The sequence below is a fragment of the Alligator sinensis genome, unplaced genomic scaffold (genome assembly GCF_000455745.1).
Source record: "Alligator sinensis unplaced genomic scaffold, ASM45574v1 scaffold336_1, whole genome shotgun sequence".
Taxonomy (NCBI): Eukaryota; Metazoa; Chordata; order Crocodylia; family Alligatoridae; genus Alligator; species Alligator sinensis.
The window spans coordinates 125579-138406 of record NW_005842917.1 but is presented as its reverse complement, the minus strand read 5'-3'; the positions used below and the strand labels follow the sequence as shown (position 1 = coordinate 138406).

At 52.6% G+C, this 12828-nt stretch overlaps 1 protein-coding gene and 2 pseudogenes across 1 annotated transcript; all 3 read right to left on the bottom strand.

Moving 5' to 3' along the window:
- The window catches only part of LOC102377771, a 25000-nt pseudogene extending 24447 nt beyond the window's left edge, over positions 1-553 (bottom strand).
- A 6979-nt stretch (positions 554-7532) lies between these two features.
- On the bottom strand, positions 7533-8634 carry LOC112547883 (annotated as a pseudogene).
- On the bottom strand, positions 8542-12790 carry LOC112547871 (zinc finger protein 883-like). The gene is made up of 3 exons (XM_025192364.1): positions 12053-12790; positions 11016-11132; positions 8542-10214 (listed from the first exon to the last, which is right to left on the bottom strand). Exons 1-3 carry the CDS (start codon positions 12207-12209, stop codon positions 8692-8694), a joined length of 1797 nt encoding a protein of 598 aa, XP_025048149.1. The 5' UTR covers positions 12210-12790; the 3' UTR covers positions 8542-8691.
- Between the last annotated feature and the right edge of the window lie 38 nt (positions 12791-12828).

Below are 12828 nucleotides of genomic sequence, written 5' to 3'. Positions count from 1 at the left end.
TCCCACCGGGCTGAGTCGTCTCAAGCGCCGGCAGTGAGGGCACAAGAGCCGCGTCCCAGTGCCGCTCGCTCCCACCAGCACCCCCTGGGCGCTGCTGGTGCCCCTCAGTCCCCGTCCCCCCCCACAGGTCCCTGGTCCCCCCAGTTGCCCCATCTCACCCCGGCCAGAGCCCGGCAGCTGCAGCAGCTTTGGGTGGTGCAGGCAGCGGTGGATTGAGCCAGACCCTGCTGCGGGCTGTTGCACCCCTTGCCCGGGGCTGGGGCTCCCACACCATGCCAGGAGGCCTGGCAAGAGCCACCACCCTGGCCCGGCTGCACAGCTCCCCACCACCCCTGAAGGACCCCCCACCTGCTTCCCCCATTGCAGGCACCTCCCCGCAACCCCCTGCCCTGCGCAGCCCCAAGCGCCCAGCCATGCAAATACATGCACACAGCCCTGCCCCCGCCGTCTGGGGAGCCGCCGAGTACCCCAGCTGCAGGCAGTCCAACCCCCGCTCCCGGTAGACTTACCTGTATCCAGCTGCCAGGGTTGTTCCCACTAATCTCTGGGTTTATGCTGGGCACATGCATATGCACGCGTGTCTGCACATGCACGTGCACACGCTCATGGTGCCCCCTGCTTCCATTTCCCGGAAGTGGCACTATATTCTTCCGTGTTTTTCCACAGCCTATGGTGGCAGTGGCTGCACATACACCTCAGTAGAAAGGGGCAGGGGGCAGTGCAGATAGCGCTCCCCACTCTTCTCCCTCCATCCTCCCTGTGTGCAAGGTGCCAGCTGCAGCAGCAGCAGGTCTGGCTCCCAACACTGCAGCCGGCGATGGAGCACAGCGGAGGCTGAAGTGCATAGCGGGGTGAGCGCCTGTATGGCTGGGGAGGAACCCAGCCCCCTAACCCTCACCCCCCGTCCCAGTCCCTCCTGCAGGTGCTTCTCTGTCCTGGGCTCTGGGTATCTTGCCCTTCCCCGGCCCCATCCCATGGCACGTGTTTGCAAGTGGCAGCAGAGGCAGAGAGCCTGATCTCACTCACTGATCCTGTAACATAGAAGATACCATATTTTATCATTTGAACTGCAAACTTCACAATGTGAAGAAGAAAGAAACCAAACTCAACTGCAACATATATTTTCCAAGCCTGGACTAAATATTAACATCAGATATATGGCAGTCTACGTCCTGCCTCCCAGCTAATAAGCCCAGGTAGCCAGCCTGCTTGTCACCAGATTTTGTCTCCCAAACTGTTCAGCATTTGCATTTTCACAGAGCAGTTTTTTGTTTTTTTTGACAAACTGGCTGCTTTTCCACTGTAGCAAAGCATAACAGCTTCATGTTCTCCTTTGTCTGATGAAAGGCATGCAGGCCTGAATTTTTTTTTTTTTCTGGCAACTATTTAGTTGGTGTAGTAAAAGATATCACCTGTGCCCAGAGAGTTAGGTCTGCCTGATCTCACTCACTTGCACACATGCTTGAGGGGCACGGACTCCACATCCGGGGTTGAGGGGCAGCAGGAGCCTTCTCCTGTCCCGCTTGGTGCCCCCTGCCCTCCCCTCTCCAGCCCTTGAGTGGAGGGGCAGCTGCTTCTGCTTCCCCCCAGTGCCCCACTCCAGGCCTTGGTGCCACTCCTTCCTCCCTTCCTGGCTCTCCTGCAATCCCCTGCTCTGGGAGCAACAGCAGCATCCAGGAGGAAAGGGAAAGAAGAAACAGCTTGTATCACTCCCAAACAGGAGTCTTCCCCCTGTTTGCAGGCCTCCAGGCAGACAGTGGGAAAAGGACCAGGACTGCACTGCCACAGCTAGGATTGGGCCCGTCACAGCTTCCCTGCCATCTGTCCCCCCGGGGTTCCCCCAACATCTTCCAAGTCAAGGTTGCATGGTTTTTGCCATGTTGCCAACCATCACTCCATTACATCTTTCTGATATTTAATCACTCAGTGCCATAAAAACAGTAGAACTGGACTCATTTCTGCATAGCGCAGGGATTGGCAACCCCTGGCATGTGCACCAATTAGTGGCATGTGGAGACATTTTCCCCAGCATGCCATGACGTGTGGGAGGAAATTGTATAAAAAACATTTTGTTTAGCTGCTGCAGGCATAGGGCACAGCTGTCCTGCCTTACCTGCAACGGGACGCCACCTGGCCGGGGCAGGAAGCTTGGCCTAGGGGGATCCCGGCTCCGGGCTTGTCCCCCCTGCATGCCACGTACAGCACGAGTGGGACAGAGCTGCCCCCAGTGCATGGGCCTGGCCATGGGAGCTCCTGCGGCTACACCGGTCTTCCCACCCGCAGCTGCCCTCAAGGGGCCAGGCCTGAGGCAGGCACTGTGCAGGGTAGCTGCTCTGCAGGCTCCTAGGTGGCTTGGCCCGAGCGAGCGCTGCCTGTGGCTGTTCCCAGAGCTGGAGGGGAGGGGGGGCTCCATCCCACTCGTGCTGTGCCCAGCAGGCACAGAAGCTGAGCTGGGAGATCCCAAGCCGGGCATCCTGCCCTGGCCAGGTGGTGTCCTCGTGGGCAGACCAGGACAGCTGAGGGAGGGGAGGGCAGGGCAGTGAGGGAGGTAAAAGTGTGGGAGGTAAAAGCCCAGATTGGTGCCTGGTATCGGGATGAGGCCAGGAAAGAGATCTTCCAGGCCAGGGCGCCCTGGATGGCGGATGGGGAGGAGTGGTCTGCTTACTTCTCCGGGCTAAAGAAGAGCAAAGAGAAGCCCAAGATGTGCCTGAGAGGCAGAACAGGAGCCAAGCACCGGTTGAAGGAAGGCGTGCTGGAAACAGTGACGGCTTTCTACCGAGAACTCCACACCGCACGACAGGAGGACCCGGGGGCCACACAGCAGTGCCTCCAGGGACTCACCCGGGCCCTCGGAGAAGCCGAACAGCAGCAGCTGGAGGAGGAGTTGACACTGGAGGAGTTTGAGAAGACCCTCCAGAGGTTCAACAGTGGTAGGACTCCTGGGTCAGATGACCTGCCCAAGGCATTTTAAGTGACCTTTTGGGACCTGGTAGGCCCTGACCTGCTGGAGCTCTTTCGAGAGCAACTGTGGGAGGGCCAACTGCGGGCTGGGATGGATTGGGGCCTCAGGACCCTCTTGACACAAAGGGTCCGAGGGAAGAGTTGAAGAACTGGAGTCCGATCACCCTGCTGGACTTCGACTATAAGCTGCTGGCTAAAGCCTTGGCCGAGCGATTTAAATCTGTTCTAGGTTCCATCGTCCGTGAGGACCAGTCGTGCGTGGTACCAGGACGCCAGATCCACGCGCCCCTGTTGCAACTGAGGGACGCGCTCCAACTGGAACGGGACAGACGGGAGAAGTGGGTAGTGCTTTTCCAACCTGGAAAAGGCCTACGACAGCGGAAGCAAGGAATAAACCAAGGTCCTGGCCTATACGGACAACTTGAACATCCTGTGCTGAATAAGTGTGCTGTAGAGACAGCCCTGTGGCACACATGGGCCTAGGAGAAAGCAGCAGGGGTCAAGCTCAACGTGAGCAAAAGCACCTGCCTGTCCGTGGGTGAGGTCAGGGATCTGGAGTCCCCGGGGGTCTCGGTCCCCCGCAGGGGGGCCAAGATCCTCTGGGTAGAGTTCGACCTTGAGCTGAACAGAAGGACAGACTGGGAGGAGGAGGCCAAAATGAAGCAGAGATTGCATCAGCCAATCACACAGTCAGCCTTGACTCCAGAGAACTTCCCAATCCTGGCCAAAACCAGTTGTAATTTCATTAATACATTATCAGGCCATGCTGGACAGTGGTGATGGGCTGGCATGACCACCTGTGTACTCAAGGTATCCTCCCTTCAGCAGTGCCATCTTAGCCCTTCAGGCTTCCACAGAGCCGGGTGATGCCGATACCAATCCCTACACCTTATCCCATCCCCTGTAGCCTTGAAGAATAGTTTATGTCCATCCTCCATATAACACTTCCCTTCTTCAGGGATCTGCAGTGTGGGGGAACCAGACAGCCCAAAGATGCTGGGTGCCAATCTGGCCTGAGTCAACATCCTCCTTGCTGTCTGACATGCGAATCCTTTTGGTGTCGGGATAAAACCTGCAAGGTTCACAGGGCACTGTATTCCTTGGCAGGGTGGTCCCAAGAGCTGCTGTTCCAGGAGGACACGTCTATGATGACTGACCAAGGCTTAGACAGGTGAATCTTCATCATTTCCGTGCCCGTGTTGTGCATCTAAAACCAGCTGCCTTGAGAAACTGCCTCTCGTAATAGCTACAACTTGTCGGTCCACGTCTGACAAGTCCAGGGGCTTATAGCAGGCTGGACTGAGCCCAGACTCCTTGGTCCTCTCCCTGGAAGTGGGAGGAAAGTGAGGTCCAGCAGCCCAGATCGGAAGGGTTATAGAAGCAGCCCTGTCTTTGGGTTGGGGAGGATTAGCACAGGGGGCCGAGATTGGGAGGGAGATTGTAGGCTAGTAACAGCTGTCAGGACTGCTGGCTTTTTCTCCAACACTACACCACTCCACCCCAACTCTCATCTCACCAGGATGAGGAGTAGGCTTCATTATGATTTACGAAGTACCTTTGAGTCCCTGGAGAAAGCTGCTGTCCTGATCCAGAGCCATTGGTAGTAACTGGCTCAGCCTGTGCCTACATGCAACCCCATATCAGGTTTAGCTGCCCCTGTCCTCAGAAACTGAGGCCTTCAGTGCTCTTCCAGCTTGAGTGGCCTCTATATCTGCCTTTTCTTCCCCATGGTGCTGGTAACTAGGATCTGTCTAGTAGTAGTAGTATTCTTGATATTAATAATCAGGGTAGTAGCGCTAATAATAGCAACAGTAATAACGCTATTACTGCTACTAGTGTTGTTAAATTAATACAAATAGCAACAGACGTAATAACATTTTTGCTACTGCTATAATAATAGAAATAATAGTAGTAGTAACAATACCCAGAGTAGTAGCAGCAATATCAGTATTCCTATTAGCACTATTGTAATAGCCACAGTAATAAAAAGAGCAATAGTAGTAATAAGAACATTATTACTACTATGGGCATTAGTGCTAGCATAGCTACTATTGTTTGTATAGTATCATAGCATAGCTACTACACTCAGGTGTCTCTTTTAGAGGTGTCGCATCCCACAGAGGATCCCGCCCTGCAAACCCAGCTTCAAGGTGATGCTGAGGTCCATGGAGAACCTGGATGGCATTTGGTGTTAGACATGAGAAGCAGCAAACTGCCCTGGATCAGAAGGGGATACGAGTCTAGCTTGTATTTGCACCCATGTGTGTCTACCCTGCCCTGGGTCTTGTCTCTCTTTCTAGCAAGGAGACAAAGGCAGCTTGAGCTGCGGGTGGCTCCTGGTCAGATGAGCAGGGGCTGAGTGTTGCGCCTTCAAACCAAGCAGATCTCCCACTCTGCCTTTCCAGCTGGCCCAGTGTCCCAGAAGGTCCTGTTACGTCTCAGCTCCATGTTCTTGGGGAACCCTGGCACATGACGCAGCCTGTCTGACTCACAAAGAATTTCCGCCCCCCTCCCCTCCTCCACCTGAACAAGAACTGATTAGGAAAGACAATGAAGATGCAGTGGGAGACACACCTAAAGCCCTCCAGATAAAGGAGCAACTCCCCTGGTCTCATTTGCATCCAAGATGGAAGCAGATGACAACTCATTTAAATGGGAGATGGGACAGGAATGCACCTTCATTAGCATTCGGGATGGAGAACAGAGATTCCAAGACAAGGACTGCAGTGAATTCTGGGACCAGAAAAGCAGGGGAGCACTGCATTTTGGGGGATCTGTGCTCCAAATGCTAATCAACCCACATTTACACACGCCCAGCTCAGCACTTATCAGACCAATTCTAATCTGGATTTACAAAGGACATTTTCATTTCCCACCCCCCACCTCATTTAACCTAAACTAAGCAAAGTCAAGTTTACTAGGCATCTCAGGCCGTATGTTCCCCAGTCCCCTATGGGAGGCCTCTTTAAACTTGATTGACTAAAACTCGGTTGCCAGGTTAGGGAATGCTGAGGCAAGAGACCGAGTCCGAGGGGGTATGGGCAACATCTGAACAATGGTAAAGGGTTCATCACAGCATCCAGCCCGTTGGAGCCCTGACCACAAATGCTGTCATACTTTTCCTAAAATAACTAGTGGAAGTCCTCCCTACCAAGTTTATGAACACTCCAGTAAATCCCTTAAGTCTTTTAACAGACTAAGATCTGGAAGTCATGCTAAACTGAGGCTTATTCACAACAGGTAAAGATACAAAACCCTGACGCTGCAAGCTATCTATTGTTTCTGAAGAAACAATGAGGTATCCCATCCAGTATATCTGCTATCCATAGGAATTTCAAGATGGCTCCTAAGTGTCTGGTTACTCCTTAAAACCTTGTTTTTCCTGGTTGTTAATCAGTTTCTTGAGATGTTCCAAACCAGATAACCCCTTGTCAAGAGAAAAGACAATTATTTACACTATTAAAAGAATGCTTTGAAGAAGCTGACCTGAGGGAATAACAATCTGTAAAATCAGCAAGCAAGTGTGCTTCAAGAGACGAAATCTCTCTGACACCATCTGCTGTTGTTCTCGAGAAGTTGGAAGAAATAGATCGTCTCCCTTCAAGGATCGTGCTGAGAACTTTACCTGTCAGCAAACAACCCGAGTGCCTTGGACTGGTGAGACCCCAGCTCTTGCTCTCTTTTCTCTGTAGCATAGATTTCTGAACCTGAACTGTACTAGTTAAGCTTGAGCTAAGTTTCCCCAAATACTTAGACTTGCAATGCAGCAACACTTCTTTTACCTAAGCCAAAGATCCCTGTGAAGTCCAGAAATACTGTGGGGTCTGCTCATCAAGAGACTACCCCTACTAGGACAGTTAGGACAAAAGATTGGGATGTGCTGAGTTTGAAACACATAAGGGGATCAGCTTGTACAGGCTGATTGACCCAGTTTGGCTCAGATGTGCCCTAATGAATTGAATGCTGACCCGTGAGGGTGTCAGCTGGACACCCAGCCGGATTCAGAGGGATTCTGCTTACACGTGCGCTTGTGTCCGACTGCAGTTTATTGTTACCTTAATGAACTGATTCCTGGCATATGAGGGTGTCAGCCTGTCCGTGCTAATCAAGCCAGCCAGGTCAGGCATGTCACGTTAATTTGGGTGTGTTTGTGTGTATGACTGATTTGGTGACTGGAGGAACCCAGCCTCATTGAAACTGAGTCCTGCAAGATAGCTCCAGTGGGGGTGAGGATTTGCAGAAGGGAGAGATACAGCTCCATATAGAAACACCAGTACACAAGCAGCACATTGATAGAATTACAAAGACCCTAGAAATGTATCCCTAGTAAATGAGCACACCCTAAGGTGATAGGCAAATCTGGTAACAAACCCATCTCTCTGCTCCCACTCAAGGCTGTTGGGCAAGGGGGGTAGGGGCAAGGGGGAGCAGCAGGGAATCATGGGGCGCTGTTGCCAGAGCTGGAGTAGGATCCCAGGGTGCTACACCCAGGTTATCTCTGGCACCTTGCATTTTATTTGGACAAGCACAAAATAAGCCAAAGCAAGTTCCTCCACACAAGACATGGTATATTGGGATATTAGTGATCAGGGAACATTCCCTAGATGACATGCTGCATTTCACCCAGACAATGTCCTCATACTCCTTCCACCCTTCCACAGTAGAAGCAGGACCTGCCACAGGCTGCACCTCCTTCCCCCTGCCCTTGACAACCTGCTACGACCTGCTACTGGGTACTTTGGGTTCTGTGGTGCCTTACAAGGCCCATAGTCTGCATGAAATATTTCTGCACTCCAGCAGCAGGAGGCTGCTTGCTTGAATGCAGCCACTTGCAGATGCTGAGTAGGTAGGCATCTGCAAGCCCTCCTTGCGCTGCTGGCAGAATTACGGATGCTCCCAGGTGCTGATGCACTAGTATTTGGCCAGGGAGGAGGAGCTGTGGAAGCTATCCTCACACACAGAGGACTCATGTCATTTCTCCTTTGTGGATGCATGGGTGTCAGGCCAGATGGAAAATTGGCTGAATCTCTTCCCACACTCTGAGCACTGGTGTGGCTAATCCCGTGTGGATGTGCTGGTGACTGACCAGGCTGGAGGACTGGGTGAATGTTGAGCCAGGTGGGAGGAATTGGTAAACCTCTTCCCACAAAGAGCACTGATCTGGCTTCTTCCCTGTATGCATCTGCTGGTGTTGTGCCAGATTGGAGGAATGAGTGAAGCTCTTTCCACACACAGAGTTCTGATATGGCTTCTTATTTGTGTGCTCACGCTGGTGTCTGGCCAGGCTGAAGGAGTCGGTGAGCCTCCTCCCACATTGAGAGCACTGATATGGCTTCTTTGCTGTGTTGATAGGCTGGTACTGCACCAGGTGGGAGGTCTGGGTGAAGCTCCTCCTACACAGAGCTCTGATGTGGCTTCTCTCCTGTGTGGATGTGGTGGTGCTAGGCCAGGTGGGATGAAATAGTAATGGTCTTCCCACACTTAGGCCACTGATTTGGCTGCTTCCCTGTGTGCATACTCTGGTGTGTAGCCTAGCTGAAGGACTGGGAGAAGTTCTTTCCACACATAGCACTTCTCCTGTGTGTGGATACGCTGGTGTTGGGCCAGGTAGGAGGAACTGGTAAAGCTCTTCCCACACACAGAGCACTGATGTAGATTCTTCCCTGTATGCATGCACTGGTGTCGCACCAAAACAAAGGAAGGGGGGAAGCTCTTCCCACACTCAGAGCACTAATATGGCTTTTCCCCCATATAGATGCACTGGTGTTGTGCCAGATTGAAGGAATGAGTGAAGCTCCTCCCACACACAGAACACAGACGTGGCTTTTCCTCTGTGTGGACATGTTTGTGTCGTGCCAAAGTGGAGGAATGGGTGAAGCTCTTCTCACACACGGAGCACTGATGTGGCTTCTCCCCTGTGTGGATACGCTGGTGGATGGCCAGATTGAAGGAACGGGTGAAGGTCTTCCCACACACAGAGCACTTATGTGGCTTCTCCCCTGTGTGGATACGCTGGTGGATGGCCAGATTGAAGGAACGGGTGAAGGTCTTCCCACACACAGAGCACTGATGTGGTTTCTCCCCCGTGTGGATGCGTTGGTGTGGGGCCAGGTGGGAGGAACAGGTGAAGCTCTTCCCACACACAGAGCACTGATGTGGCTTTTCCCCTGTGTGGACACGTTGATGCCGGGCCAGTTGGGAAGACTGGATGAAGCTCTTCCCACACACAGAGCACTGATGTGGCTTCTCCCCTGTGTGGATGCGTTGGTGCTGGGCCAGGTGGGAGGAACGGATGAAGCTCTTCCCACACACAGAGCACTGATGTGGCTTCTCCCCTGTGTGGATCCGTTGGTGTCGGGCCAGGTGGGAGGAACAGGTGAAGCTCTTCCCACACACAGAGCACTGATGTGGCTTCTCCCCTGCGTGTATGCGTTGATGCTGGGCCAAGTGGGAGGACCGGATGAAGCTCTTCCCACACACAGAGCACTGATGTGGCTTCTCCCCTGCGTGTATGCGTTGGTGCTGGGCCAGATGGGAGGAACGGGTGAAGCTCTTCCCACACACAGAGCACTGATGTGGCTTCTCCCCTGTGTGGATATACTGGTGCCGGGTCAAGCTGGACAAAAGAGTGAAGCTCTTCCCGCACTCAGGGCACTGATGTGGCTTCTCCCCTGTGTGCATACGTTGGTGCGTGGCCAGACAGTAGGACTGGGTGAAGCTCTTCCTGCACTCTAGTTTCTTCACTTTGTGGATGCACTGGTTCATGGCCAGGCTGGAGGAGTGGGTGAAGTCCTCCCCACCCTCAGGGCACCAATGTGGCAGGGCCTGGAGTGAGGGGCAACTAAAACTTTTCTGGTACTGAGGGTAGGGGTGGGCTGTAGTCCTGGGATTGGCAGGCACTTCCTGCTTCCCTCTCAGGCCCTCCCCACTGGCTTGATTTGGACATACGGCCTTTTTCCAGTGGAACTTGGCCTCATGGCTCTTCAGCTCCACAAATCCTTCCATGCGCCTGGGGCTCTCTTTGGCATCAGTCCTTTCTCCACTCTCACGCCCAAGAGAAGATAGGCCCCGCTTCACTACTATATTCTTCTTCTGCTTTTGGAGCCTCCCCTGGCTCTTGAGCCATTGGTCTTCCTCAGGTCTCAAGGACTCCATCTTGACCAAACTCCCTGGGTAAGTCCAAGGTAGCTCCAGGTTTGCAGGCCCTTTTTCAGGACTTTGCTCCTGAGCTCTGCTTAGCGACCAGGTGCCTCCTGCATGCGGAAGAGAAAATTGAGGTTAGTCCCTGCCCTGATGGCACAGGCCAAACACTGCGATTCCCTCTGTGAGATACCCTCTGTTGTCATGGGCCTTGAGCATGACTTGGCACAAAAGACCTTGGCACTTACGCTTTCCGAAGAGGACAAGGTCTTCCTGCCAAACCCCAAGTGCTGGGGTTGAGGGAGGGGCACGTCCCTGTGCCGGGCTAACGTTCCCTGCTCAGTGGAGGTCAGAGCCAGACGCTCAGGATTTCTGGCCCAGCTGTCAGCCCCAACCCCTCGGGACCTGCTGGGAGAAGCCACCGTAGGACATGTGTTAGGACACTACCTGAATGGCTTCCTGCTCTAACAGGCCCAAGAGAGCAGAGTTCCCTCGGTTCCAGGTTGACCTGATCAGAAAAACACCAGGCAGAGCCCCAGCCCTCTCTTTTGACCTACAGCAATGGCTACAAAGAGCTTCAACCTACCATGCTGATTTCCATGAGGAAATACAAATCCTATCATGCCTTGGGAGAGCCTGCTATAGTTACCCTGGGCTGATGAATCAGCTTTTACACTGCTGTATGAAGATTGAAATTAAAGACCATGGTATCCCAGGGAAACCAGATGTCTCCTAGCAGTTGTAGTTAGGTATAGAACAAAGGAAAGGCTGCCGGGACACGTGACTGCATAAGCAATTTGAAGTCAGAAACCTGGAAGGGCTGTTCTAGGCAGATCTACAGGTTGCAGGCCCCTGTCACTGTGGCCATGGAGCATTTCTGAGGGGAGTCAGGGCAGGGGGCAGCCACAACTCACCTGGCAGCAGGTCCTCTGTCCTTGAGATGTCCCCATGGTCCTCATCATCACAGACCCAAAGCTCCTCCTGTCCTCGTGCAATGCGGCCAATTAAGTCAGGGGTGGGACCACGATATCCTGTTTGGGGCAGTGGTTAAAAAGCATTCATGACTGTACTGAATTCCATATAACCAACTGGGATTTGGGGAATGGATTAATGAACTCAAGGATTCTACTGGGGTTTTGAAGGACAAGGGAGGGTGGACATTTAGGATTCAAGAGAAGTTACCCAGGTGCTGGAGGAATGGTCATGGGAAAAAAAGTACCCACCACTTTGAGGTATAAAAGGGATGGGAGGCCAAGAGAGTTCCCAGGGACAGGGGTGGAGATGCAGTGACATGTGATATGCTAAAGAGCAGAAAGATAAAGCTTTTATTAGTTACAATGAACCAAAATGAAGAGACACTGGACACACTGTTGGCTGGATAACACCTGTCTTATCATTGTCATTCCAGGCAAAGGAATGGAAGTGAGTTTCTTCTCTGGGAACGAGGCCTGGCAGCACTGAACAGAATCCTGGACAAATATCGGATCAGGACATTTCTTTTTGGGAGAGAGAATCATTCCTCAACAGGGCAGAGAAAGGGAAGATTTTATAAGAACTGCAGTGGCAACAAAAGCAATCAGCCCATCCAGTGGGAAGATCATGCCAGAAGGGGAGATGAGCACACAAGCTAGGAAATCCTGCAGGGTTTGAAACAAAGGTCCTGGGAGTCCTTGATATGGACAAGAGAAGGCATAAGGAGACACCTTTTGCAGTACATGAAAGCTAATAATGTAGGTATGGTCACCATGGCCTTTCCTGGGCAACTAAAACCCTTGGAGTCCTTCCCAAAGGAAGTCCTTCAGGGGAACTGGAGGGAAAAGAAAGCACTAGAAAAGCAAATTTACCCGGTACAAGGTAAGTCCCTCAGCCTTGCCCACAAGCCAGAAAACCCCTGTATCGGAGACCCTTTCGAAATGACAACCCTTTTTCACCAGTCCTGCACCAAGCCCACCTCTTTTTATCACCATGATGGGCATCAGGTATGCAGAGGGATGTTGGGAGGAGGAAACGACAACTTCTGTGAACAGCAGAGCAAGCTTGGGAGCAGGTCTCCAAGCAAACACAGCCAAGCCAGAGCCTGTGGAGATGAAGACTGTAGGAAGGAACATGGGCAGAAGCTTCTAGGGATGCGAAGATAGAAGTACCCAGATTCCGTCGAACATGCACCAGTCACTAGATATGGAGTCAAGGAAATGTGAATCCCAGGGATGGTAGCGGCAGGGGCTGATAAGACTTCCATTACCCTCTGCTGGGTCATAACCAAAGGAGGAGAAAGGGGTTTTAAGCAGCACTGATTGAGCATGCTTGGACTGTCAGACATGTGGGCCAGGACATGCCAGGTGGGACAGGTAAGAAATCGGAACCATTCCCCGTGGAACAGCTGGCAGTGAATTTTTCTACCCAACAAATTGGAGATGACACAACCATGCTGAGAAGGGGAAGGGAGACGTATTCGCCAAGACATGGCTGGATATGGAAGCACCGTGGGTTACAAGAACGGGGAAGACTCAGGTGAAGGCGGCCAGATCGAACAGAGCAGGAAATGTTGGTGTGAAACATGAGAGATGCATGATCACACATGGAGCCATGGGGAGGATGTGGATTTCAACCCCCCTGGCAAAAGTTGGAGGAGGAGAGTGCCGAGATGCAGGGAGGAGACGATAAATGTCAGCGCTGACACGGCTGCCGGGAGAAGACGGAAACAGCAGTACCCAGGGAAAAGAGGGC

What these genes read in the sequence shown, in the direction of transcription:
- LOC112547871 (XM_025192364.1), bottom strand. Translation starts at nt 12,209, where the DNA reads ATGTTCCTTCCTACAGTCTTCATCTCCACAGGCTCTGGCTTGGCTGTG. An exon ending in CATCATGGTGATAAAAAGAG is followed by an intron (nt 11,133 to 12,052) that starts GTGGGCTTGGTG and finishes TGCCCCAAACAG; the next exon opens with GATATCGTGGTCCCACCCCT. An exon ending in GACAGAGGACCTGCTGCCAG is followed by an intron (nt 10,215 to 11,015) that starts GTGAGTTGTGGC and finishes TTCCGCATGCAG; the next exon opens with GAGGCACCTGGTCGCTAAGC.